This window comes from Vulpes lagopus, chromosome 11, assembly GCF_018345385.1.
Source record: "Vulpes lagopus strain Blue_001 chromosome 11, ASM1834538v1, whole genome shotgun sequence".
NCBI lineage: Eukaryota > Metazoa > Chordata > Mammalia > Carnivora > Canidae > Vulpes > Vulpes lagopus.
In genome coordinates this window covers 47,172,354-47,183,951 of record NC_054834.1, presented here as the reverse complement: position 1 = coordinate 47,183,951, position 11,598 = coordinate 47,172,354, and the positions used below count along the sequence as shown (strand labels likewise).

General features: G+C 46.6%; 1 protein-coding gene across 1 annotated transcript; it reads left to right on the top strand.

Moving 5' to 3' along the window:
* The first annotated feature begins 7,928 nt into the window (after positions 1-7,928).
* Positions 7,929-8,893, top strand: LOC121471764 (aurora kinase C-like). Its single transcript, XM_041722553.1, has one exon. It carries the CDS (start codon positions 8,047-8,049, stop codon positions 8,614-8,616), a length of 570 nt encoding a protein of 189 aa, XP_041578487.1. The 5' UTR covers positions 7,929-8,046; the 3' UTR covers positions 8,617-8,893.
* The last annotated feature ends 2,705 nt before the right edge of the window (positions 8,894-11,598 follow it).

The window sequence follows — 11,598 nt, the reverse complement described above, 5'->3', positions numbered from 1 at the left end:
CCTTGCCCTGTACAGGCGTGCGCGCCCGGGCGCGTCTCCTCGCGCGCCTTGAGCGTCTCCTCCAGCCTGGCCTTCGGGAAGACCCGGACGCGTCGGCGCGGGGCCCGCCGGCTCGGACCCCGCGGGCTCGGGCCGCCGTCCCCGCGCCCCTGCCCGCGCCCCTGCCCGCGCCCCTGCCCGCGCCCGGCGCCCGGGGAGGGCCGTGCCCACCTCGCTCTCGCACACGGCCCCGCTCCTGTTGGCTCGGCCCCTCGCGCTGCCTCCGGATCCCGCGCTCCTCCAAGCAAATGGCCCAGCCCTGACGGCACCGGCCTTAATAACGTCCCAGTTTTGGAAGGGGTGGGGATGGGCGGGCGGGAGGGAAAAGAGGTCAGACTCGCGCCGAGGGTCCCACGGGCACCCCCTGAGGGAGGGGCGGAGGGGAACCCCGCTTCCTCTGACCCACTGGTCCTGGGGGCAGCAGAGGGGAGACAGGTCTCCATCCCGGGCTAAAGGAAACTTTCCCTGACGCACCTTGTGGGATCAAAGAGGGGTGTTCCCATCTCGCCCTCTGCCACTTCCTCCCTGGGGTATCTCCACCTCTCCGACGCCAACTCAGGACCAGCTCTCTGGGATGTTTGTGTGCAGGGGGTGTGACCTCGCCCCAGAAAGGAACTGCCACCCACCCCCAAGTTTTCCCCTCTTGCCGGTGGAACCTGTGACCAGTGGTTCCTTCCTGCCCTTTCCCACTGGGAAAGTGGCTCAGGGGCCGTTGCAGCGTGACTCCAGACCCCTGGATGGGGGTTTGGGGTAGAGATGTCCCTGGAGAGAGGAGAACACAGCCTTGGGTTTGAAGCTGTGTGGCTGCCCTTTGCGCTTTCCGACACACGCGAACACACACAGCAACCTGAGCAGGTAGTTCCTTGGACAGGGGGTGACAAACGTGCAACCTGGCCACCGGAACTTCCCACTCTAGTACTTAGGATGATTCCGGTTTAGGGGCTGGGACATTTGCATCAAGGGCCTGCAGTCTTACAGGATCTCTAGAGGAAATGTCAGTGTCTTAGAATCCCAATTTGGCTTTAAATACTGGGTCTCTTTGCCTGGAGACAGTGGTAGCTGCTAGACTAGGAAACAGTGGGCTCCATCCAGAAGGATCCTTTTTTGAATAGGGGGTGTAGGATTAGGTGGGAAGTTAAGGGTGGTGTGTCTGGAGACTTTTCAGTCAAGGGCCGGAGACAATTCCTGTCCTGCTCCATGCAACAGTCTTCCCTGCTGCTTTAAATCGTGCCACAGCTCAGCCAGCTGTGTATAAAATCTTGACCTCCCCATATTCCCTCCCCACCTTCCATTTTTTAGCCACCTGAAAACAGTTCGCCTCTCCTGTGGGCTTGGTGGTTGTTTTTAATCAAAGTATACCATACATGTGTGAAAATGCACAAAGCCTAAGTGTACAGGTCAACAAGTTATGACGCAGTGAACATACCCACATATCTGACACCCAAATCAAGAATTAAGTCCTAACTGGCATCTCAGAAGCCCTCCCCATTTTTCCTCCCAGCCACTACCCCACTCTCCTTACCAAAGGTAACCTCTAACACCACAGAATAGTTTTGCCTGGTTTTGAAACCACGTGTGTAGGTATCATCAGGTATCATTTTGTATCTGGTTTTTCTCCCTCAATATTGCGTTTGTGAAATTCACGCACACGTGGTAGCAGCGGCTCATTTTCATTGCTTTACTGTATGGTATTAAATGAACATACTATAATTTGTTTATCTGTTATTCTGTGTTTTTTTAATCCTTTTTAAGTAGGCTCCATGCTCATGGAACCCAACGCAGGGCTTGAACTCATGACCCTGCGTTCAAGACCTGAGCTGAGATCAATAGTCAGATATTCAACCGACTGAGCCACTCAGATGCCCATCTGTTATTCCACTGGTGGACATTTGAGTTGTTTGCAGTTTGTGGTTATTAAGAATAATGCTGCTATAACAATTTTGTTTGTGTCCTTTGGTACACTCATGTTCATATTTCTGTTAGTTATAAACCTAGGAACAGAATTACTAGGTCATAGAGTAATCATATGTTTAGTGGTAGTAAATGCTCCTAAATACTTTTTTGAAGTGCTCATGTTAATTATATACCTGCCAGCAGTGTGTTAGAGTTCCAGTTGCTTCACATTTTCATCATCGCTTTGTGTTGTCAGTCTACAAAGATTTAAAAATTTTAGCCATTCAGGTCATGTGTAGTGGCATCTCATTGTGGTTCAAATTTTAATTTCCCTGATAACCAATGAGGTTAAGCACCCTTTCATATCTTTTGTCATTTGGATATCTGTTCAAGTATTTTGTCCATTTTGGGGGGTCCATTTTGTATTTGGCTTTCTGTCTTACTGCTTTGTAGTTCTTTAAATATTTCAAATATGAGTCCTTTGTTGGTTTTAGGTATTGCAAGTATTTCTATGAGTATATAAATACAGAAGGCTTTGGTTTTGGGGTCTTCTGAAGCCCCAGGGCCGCTGGGACAAGACTGTGAGCTCCATGTCCATTTGTTCACTAGTGAATTCTCAGTTCCTGGGCCTTAGTAGGACTCAGAAAATACATTGAATGAATAATGGATGAGATAATTAAGACTCATCCAGGTAGTTTGCCCTGCATTGTACTGATCCCTAGGGTCAGACATGGAAAGGGGCTGGAGGGAGCAGATTTCCTTCCAGCCCAGCCAGATGTGACCTTGGGAAGGGGAAGACACCCAGCCCTTCCCTACTCAAAGAGCAGAAATAGCTACAATCTGTGAAGAAAGAACCACGGATGTAGGGAGCGGAGGTCATAGATGAAAAGACAGGAACTACCAGCAGGTAGCAAGCCAGCCAGATGCTTCAGAAGGAGGGACTCAGTTGGGGGTGCATGCTCAGGGACACTCAGGAAGATGGTGAGCATCACAGCCGGCAAGAACCCCCGAAGTTCACATGGGCCTCTTACGGCCTCGAGACATGTCCGCTTCTAGAGCTTGTTAGCCTAGAGAGTGCTCCTATACTTAGACATACTTTTGCCTCTCTGAAGGAGCTGCCTTGGGACTTTGGCTGCCAAGTCTCATTCCCACCTCTCCAAGGGGAACTATTTTTTTCAGATCTGGCCTTGACTTCCTCATGGCTTATAATGTCCATCCTGAAGATGGAAGACGATTACATCACTGCCAGTCCCTTCTCCAGGAAGTCTTTCCCCCAGGCCTGTTGCTGTCTCTGTCACTGTGTTTCTCCCCAGTGTTTCTCCCCAGTGTCCTCTCCTTTCTTCCCTTAGCCACAGCAGGCACCAGGTCAGGTCAGAAGTCCCTATAGGAGGAGGATTTCTCCCTTGGAACACCCTAACACACTTGCAGTACCCCTTTCTTAGGTTCCTAGAAGACAATGAGGCTAGTGGTGGCCTCAGAATTTTCTACATAGAATGATTTTGGGTTAGAAGACTGGCTGGAGAGGAGCTAGATGGTGTGTCATGAAATGGTGTTTGTAGAGCAACCACAGTTATTTTCACTTAGAGTATGAGATTTTTGGTGGTGGGGGAAAGATCTGGGGGGAAGGAGGAGGTGTTGTTCACTGACAGAGTACTGTGGAGGAGCCTGTGAGGGAAACATCTCTGTGGGGCAGACTGCTTCAGCCTTGTTTGGGACTTTTCCTAATATGGGGTTCATTTAGCCTCAATCCTTAGGTCTTCCATGTTCCAAGACCCTCAGGTCTTCCTAAGGCCTTCCTTCAGGGACAGCTGAAGTCTACCAATGGCTTCTCCATGGACTACCTGGATACTTATCCTGAAACATCATAAAATTCCAGAGCCCTGTACATCCTGGACCCTCTAACCAGCATGGTAGAGTCACAAGACTAGCCGGACATGGCTGGAAACTTTTCTGTCTTTTGTTTCTGCTGGGGAAGGTGTGCCCCCTCCCATTTTTCCCCTCACCATAACCCCTCCCCTGCTATCTCTCTTCCAGAGGTCAACTTCTTTCCTGCTGCCCAGAGCTGAGGTGATATCCCCTTCCGGCTTCATTCAGTTCTAGGAGGATGTAGTGATGGGGGGGTGGATAGGGAAGCGTGGCCATCTGTGCTCAGGGCTAGCTGCTCTTACCACTGCCTTTGCTTCTCTATAACTGAGCTCCCCTTTTCCGAAGTCCCCTGGATACCTCTCTGGATTCCTCTGGGCAGGAAGATTCCAACTATTTCAAAGCTTCGGTTCTGAAATCACTGGATATCACTGGGAAGCCCCAGCAGCAAGCAAAACCGCCTGGTGAACCGTAACTGGGGATACAGTAGTAATCTTTGAGAGGAAGTGTTGCAGAGTGGCATGTGCCCCAGTTTTGTAATCACATGGGTTTGAATTCATGTTCAGCCATATTAGTCATGTGATCTGGGATAAGCTTTATGTCTCTGAGGCATATCTAGAAAATGGAGACACTACTCCCTTTTTCAGAGATGCTGTGAGGATCAGTGATAACATAGCAATTGGAACACTTCCTGCACATTAGGAATATTATGATTCCACTAAAAAGGAAGAGGCACCATCAAGGACTAGGCATATGGAAGGGGCAGGTCAGGCTCTCTTTGGGACACATACTCAAGTCTAGCCTTTTTAGCCTGTGAGGGCACTCCTAATTGTGAAGGGTTAAAGATGGACAGTCTTCAGCACCGTGGATGCCAGTGGGGAGCTAGTCTCAGGACAGCATCCCTACAGTAGGTCATCAGCCAGATATGGATAATCTTTATCTTTCCAGAGCCAGGATTCAAGAGGATACTAATCTGCAAATCAACTGCCCTTCGTGTTTACTGCTCTTTGATTATCCAATAGCCCAGGGTTTCCTAAATGGGCCTGGTCATAGGAATCACCTGTGGGCACTTCTTTTACAATATGGATTTCCAGGCCTCTCTTCTAGAAATTCTGTTTCCAGAATCTGGTGCCAGGCCAGGAAATCCACCCTTTTCATTGGTGCCCCAGATGATTCCCATGATCTGACCAGTTTGGGGAACGATGCCCCAGCCGGGTGGTTTTCAACTGCAGTTGCATATTAGAACCTCCTGGGAAGCTTTAACAAAAATGTACCTTTGTCATAGGAGAAAACGCTGAACTTTGTCTGGGAAGGGTCTGGAAGTCTTCAAAGACATGAAGATGCTTCCGTTGAATCTTCCTGTGTAGATTTATTAACTCATTTAATCATAAATAATTATCCTATGAAGTAGGCTGTTGCAACACAATAGGTGAAAAACAAGTCCATGGATTGGAGAAAGGTAGGTATATTTAAAAGCTGTGTAGGTTAGTCATTAGGGAAATGAAAATCACAATGCAACACCACGTCACACTCACTAGGTTGGCCATTAAAAAAAAAAAAAAAAAAAGGCAAACCCCAGAAAATAAGCCTAGGTTTGCGAGGATGTGGAGAAATCGAAACCCTTGCACATTTGCTGGTAAGAATGGAAAAGGGTGCAACCACTGTAGAAACAGTTTGTTGTTTCATCAAAAAGTTAAGCATAGAGTTACCACATCCCCAGAAATTCCACTCCTAAGTGAATGCCCAAAGGAATCCAGAACAGAGGAAAGCATTCTAGTTGGAGGAAAACAGTGGAGTGGCAGGCAGGCCAGGGAGAATGTGTCATTTTTGGGGAACAGCAGGTTTTTATTTTTTAAAAAGGTTTTACTTATTTATTCGTGAGAGACATGGAGAGGCTGAGACACAACACAGGCAGAGGGAGACACAACACAGGCAGAGGAAGAAGCAGGCCCCCTGCGGGCAGGATCCCGGGATCACTACCCAGGCTGAAGGCAGACTCAACCGCCGCCGAGGAGCCACCCAGGCGTCCCGTCACAGGTTTTTATTTTTTATTTATTTATTTTTAAAGACTTTCTTTATTTATTCATGAGAGACACAGAAAGAGAGAGAGGCAGAGATATAGGCGGAGAGAGAAGCAAGCTCCATGCAGGAAGCCTGATGTGGGACTCGATCCCAGGTCTCTAGGACCACACCCTGGGCCAAAGGCAGATGCCCAACCGCTGAGCCATCCAGGGATCCCCCGGTCACAGGTTTTTAAATACATAGCTGGTCGCATGTTGGGGAGAACAGAGTTGGAAAAGACAATGTGGTACTTTCTGATGATATCGGTTACACAGCTTAACACTTATTTTACATGGACTTTTTGTTTGATGTGCTGGTTTTGTTTTTCCAAGTAGATGGCAAGGTCCTTGAGCATAGATACTTTATATTTTTAAATTTATACTAATTTTTAATGCCTTATATTTTAAAATTTCTGTGGTTTGCAGACATGTTCTAATTTTTTAAAAGACTTTTTAAAATTTTTAATTTATTTATTTATCCATGAGAGAGACAGGCAGAGGGAGAAGCAGGCCTCTTGCAAGGAGCCCGATGTGGGACTTGATCCCAGATTGTGGGCTCCTGGATTGTGGGAGCCCGACTTGGGACTCAGTCCCGGGACTCCAGGATCAGGCCCTGGGCTGAAGGCGGCGCTAAACCCGCTGAGCCACCAGGGCTACCCCATCTTTTGACATTTTAATTTAAACTTACAAATTGAGTTCTCCTTCCTCAATCAGACCCTCAGATAGTGAATCTTATCCACTCTCGTAGTGTCAATTTATGGTGACAGGTTGATGAATCCTAAATATCCTGGTCTTAGACTTTTCTTCTGAGCTCTAGGCTTGGATGTCTCAGCACTTCCAGCTCCTCATATCCAAAATGGAGCTTGTCATCTCCTAGAGATCTGCTCCTTCTTCAGTTTCCCCTGTCTCAGTAAATGAAGTCACCTCCCATTTGCTCATGTCAGCCACCTGGAAGTCATTCTTGATGCTTTCCTGTACCCTACCTCCCCAGTATCCACCAATCACCAAGTGCCATCCGTTGACTCCACCTCTTAAATACCTCAAAGAAAAAATTTTTTTTATTGAGGTAAAATCCACATTAAAAAAATGAACCATTTTATTTTTATTTTTTTAATTTTTAAAAAAGTTTTTATTTATTCATGAGAGACAGAGAGGCAGAGACATAGGCAAAGGAGGAAGCAGGCTCCATGCAGGGAGCCCAACGCAAGACTCGATCCCGGGTCTCCAGGATCACTCCCTGGGCCAAAGGCAGGTGCTAAACTGCTGAGCCACTCAGGGATCCCAAAAACGAACCATTTTAAACCATACAATCCACTGGCATTTATTTAGTGCACTCACAATGCTGTGCAACCATCAGCTTTATTTAGCTCCAAGACATTTTCAGCACCCTAAAAGGAAACCTTTTACTCATTAAGTATTTACTTCCCTCTCCCAGCTCTACTAGTCTGCTGTCTCTATGGATTTCTCTATTGTGGACATTGCATATAAATGGAACCACGCCATAGGTGACCTTTTGTGTCTGGCTCCTTTCATTTAGCATAATGTTTACAAGGTTCATCCATGTCATAGCATGTGTCAGTATTTTATTCCTTTTTATTGCTGAAAAATAGTTCATAGTATGGATATAACATATTTTGTGGATCCATTCATTTGTTAATGGACATCTGGGTTGTTCCTACCTTTTGAGTATTATGAACAGTGATGCTATAACCTATTTTGTACAAACTTTTATTTGAGTACTTCTTTTCAGTTCTTTTGGGTATATAAGAGTGGAATTTCTGGGTCATATGGTGACTCTACATTTCACTTTTTGAGGAAACAACAAAATAATGAAATCTATTAAAAACCTAGTGGTCGGGGGCTCCTGACTGGCTCAGCTGACAGAGCATGCTACTCTTGATCTTGGCGTTTTGAGTTTAAGCCCCAATGTTGGGTGTAGAGATTACTCAAAAATAAAGTTAAACAAAACAAAACAAAAAAACAACCTGGGGTGCCTGGGTGGCGTAGTTGGTTGAATGAGACTCTTAGTTTTGGCTCAGGTGGTTATCTCAGGTGGTGAGATGGAGCCCTGCTTTGGGCTCCATGCTCTGCATGGAGTCTGCTTGAGATTCTATCTCCCTCTCTGTCTACCCGTCCCACTCGTGCTCTCTCTCAAATACATGTATGTATTACATGTATTAAAAAAAATAACATGTATGCTCCAAGGGGTGAGCTCTATAAGGAGCTGCAAAAGAGCCACACATTAGATGAACAGCACACAGCCACGATAATGGAGGAATTGGCAGATGCTCTGACTTACTGCCACGAGAAAAAGGTGATTCACCGGGATATTAAACCAGAGAACCTACTGCTCGGGTTCAAGGGTGAGGTGAAAATTGCAGACTTTGGCTGGTCTGTGCACACACCATCTCTGAGGAGAAAGACAATGTGTGGGACTCTGGACTACTTGCCCCCGGAAATGATTGAGAGGAGAACATACAATGAGAAGGTTGACCTGTGGTGCATTGGAGTACTTTGCTATGAGCTGTTGGTAGGATATCCACCCTTTGAGAGCCCTTCCCATAATGAGACCTACAGACGCATCCTCAAGGTAGACCTACGATTTCCCCCATCATTACCTTTGGGGGCCCAGGACTTAGTCTCCAAGCTTCTCAGATACCAGCCTTTGGAAAGGCTACCCTTGGCCCAGATCATGGAGCACCCCTGGGTCAGGGCCCACTCGAGGAGGGTGTTGCCTCCATCTGTTCAAATGGCTTCTTGAGGCCTGTCTGCACCTGTTTCATTGTGTTTGTTCAGAGCTTTGCTGGCTCTCTTATCTTTTGTTTCTTCTAAGATGCTAATTAATAAAAGCTGAATCATTTTGTAAAAAAAAAAAAAAAAAAAAAAAATAACAATAAGGATGTTTCTGTCATTTAGGATTCAGTGTTGGCACAGAGCAATCTGTCACCCTACACACATATTCCTGAGACTAACACAGTTCAGGCTGCAGAGAAATCCTTCTCTACATAGCTCATTCTATGTCTTAAGAAAAAAAAATGTGATGCTCTGAAGATTTGTAGGTTTTGTCACTGTAAACTTTAGAGACACACATGGCTTTGGAGTACAAGGAGGAACTGAGCTGTCAAAGTGCTTAGCTAAGAGAAAAGAAAATTGTCAAATCTTTCCTCTCAGATACCATGACTGCAATAGATTCCTGCATGAAATGTTATTTCTCAGTAGTGCTGAGTGTCCATTTTCTCGCTCCTCTTTGAGTTCCAATTTCTGGTTCTGGAGGTAATCATGAGCTAGTGTAGTATTTACAACATTGCACATGGTGGCTGAGGGATATTTTTTTGGTATTAAACACTTTATATTACATTTTTATATTTGTAGGTCTAAATGTAATATACATGAAGTGTGATACCTTTTTATTGACAAGCTACATGGACACTGAACAGTAAAACTGCAAATAGTTTCATTTTTATAGAATTATTTAGATTTCAATTTTCAAAGAAAAAAAAATGAACGAAGAGTCCAGCTCTTCAGTAGGACCTTTGTGTCTCTATGTTATCTCCTCTCGGGGAGAAGGATATTGGACCCAAAATGGCCAAGTTTTTAGCAACCTGGGTTCAGCATCAAGGGACTCCAGCTAGACTTTACTCCTTTCCCAGTCTCTTTGCTTATGACTACTTTGTCTTCAGGGAGCAAGGTGTGAGTAAGAAGCTTGAGCGAAGTCCTCAATGGGGATATAGGGTATACTTGTGATTATTGCCAGAGCTCTTTCAAGGTAGATTTGGGGAGTGGTAGATTGATGTAGGTGGGGGTGGACGGAAGTTCCAGATTTATTGCCCCTTTCCGCCCAGAGTCCCAGGGCTCATGTTGTCCTGGTCTGGTCAGCACTTTTGGCCATTCTTTCCAGAAGCATTGAGGGGCCACAGGATTGAAAGGTCTGTGTTCTTGGAACTGAGATTTGGAGCAGTTCCCTCTCAAGGGCCTTCCTTCCCACTCCAGAGGCTGGAAAGACTATCTTTTCTGCCAGTACAAGAGAGTGGTGAGACCCAGTGGGGACAAGGTCCCCTGCTCATTCTTCCCCAAGTTATCCCATGGTTTATTAGAGACCCAGTCGTCTCCAAACTCTGAACCCAGAAGCTGGGGTTGGTGTGATAAGGAATGCTGGCAGACAGAGGGAGAGGTGTGACTAGAGAGAGGTCAGCCAGGGGAACAGAGAGAGCTTGAGCTAAGAACCAAAGCCAACGGTACAACAGCCTTTGTCCTTGGGATCTCCTTGGATCGGAATGAATAAGCTACACAGCATAGGTTCTTGGGGTGGGCAGTGTGGTACAACTGAAAAAGCACTGGACTTGGAGATTTTTAACTGACATTTACATTTTGGGGCTGCCCCTTGAGAGCTTTGTGATCTTGGGCCAATGACTTCTCTGAGTCTCAGTTTCCTTCCTCTTCAGTACTATTAGCACAGGCTTTGGACTCAGGGAGACTTTGCTCCCAACACCTGCATGACCTTGGGCAAATTACTTAATTTCTGAATTTCAGTTGCCTAATCTATAAAACAGGAGCAATAATCCCTTGGAGCTATTGTGAGGATTAAGTAAAATAATGGATGGGAAGTAGATTCCATTATTAATTTAGGACCATGGAATGATGGTGCATTTGGGGCCAGGTGACATGGTTTGAATCTGCTCCCAGCTAGGTGTATAACCTCTCTGAGAACCAATTTCTCCCCTGTAAGAAGGGGTAATAGTACTTTCTTCATGGGGCTCTTATGAAATAAGGTGTAGAAAAGCACTTTGTCCAGCTCTGCATGAATGTGAAGGATTATTTTTGTTCTTCAGCTCACTCTCTAACAAAGGCTGAATAAGTTCTGAGTTGGCCAAAAAAGGGAGGGTGAGGGAAGGAATGTGAATCTTAGGGGGAGTAGCAAAAAGGCTCAAATAATCCCCACACTGTGTTTCTACCACTTTCCATTAAGCATAAGCTCCAAGGAATAGCTCACAGCCACGGGCCTGGGCATGGGAGGGAGGTAAGGAATTGGGGGTGTGGGGGTTGTGGGGTGCAAAAAGGAGCCTATTGCTGACATATCCCAAGGAAGGCATGAAAAGTCTTTGATGAGGCAAAAAAGAGGGAGTCTCTCAAGTCCCAGGGCCCTCTGTGTCTCTCTCTCTCTGACTCCAACTCCGTTGTGACCCACAAAGCTCGCAGCTCCCAGCCTTGAGCCAAGAAAGGCTGCCTTCCAATGCCCCCTACCTGGCAGCTACTAAGCAGACTTGAATATGCTCAGGGTTGGATTCCAGAGGAAAAGAACAGGAGCTCTGCTGTCCTCTAAGGAGGCAAAGCTTGCCCCTCCTCTGCTCACCACCTGGGACAGAGCCCCTCAAGTCAGGCTCCTCCTTGCTCCCCCATTATATACCTGCCACTTCCCTTTGATAGGTCAGAACCAGGACCTGAGGCAAAGTTCAGAACCCCTCTGGTCCTGGGCTTCACTGAAAGGCAGGATCATGAGTGCCCTTCTCTTGGGAGCTCAGCCCATAGGATATGCCAGGGAAATGTTTCCACAGATTAGTGCCTCCAGGGGTGGGTCAGCAGCAGCAGGTGGCAGGAACAGGACAGGGGAGGGAGCAAAGACCAGGGAATCCTTGGGAGAAGCCCAAGGATAGTTTTCTTCTCTAGGCTCCAGCCTCCAGAACCAGGAGGTTTGGGGTTCCTGCAAAGCCCCCTGCCTCAGTTTCACTTCTCAGTGACCACTTGA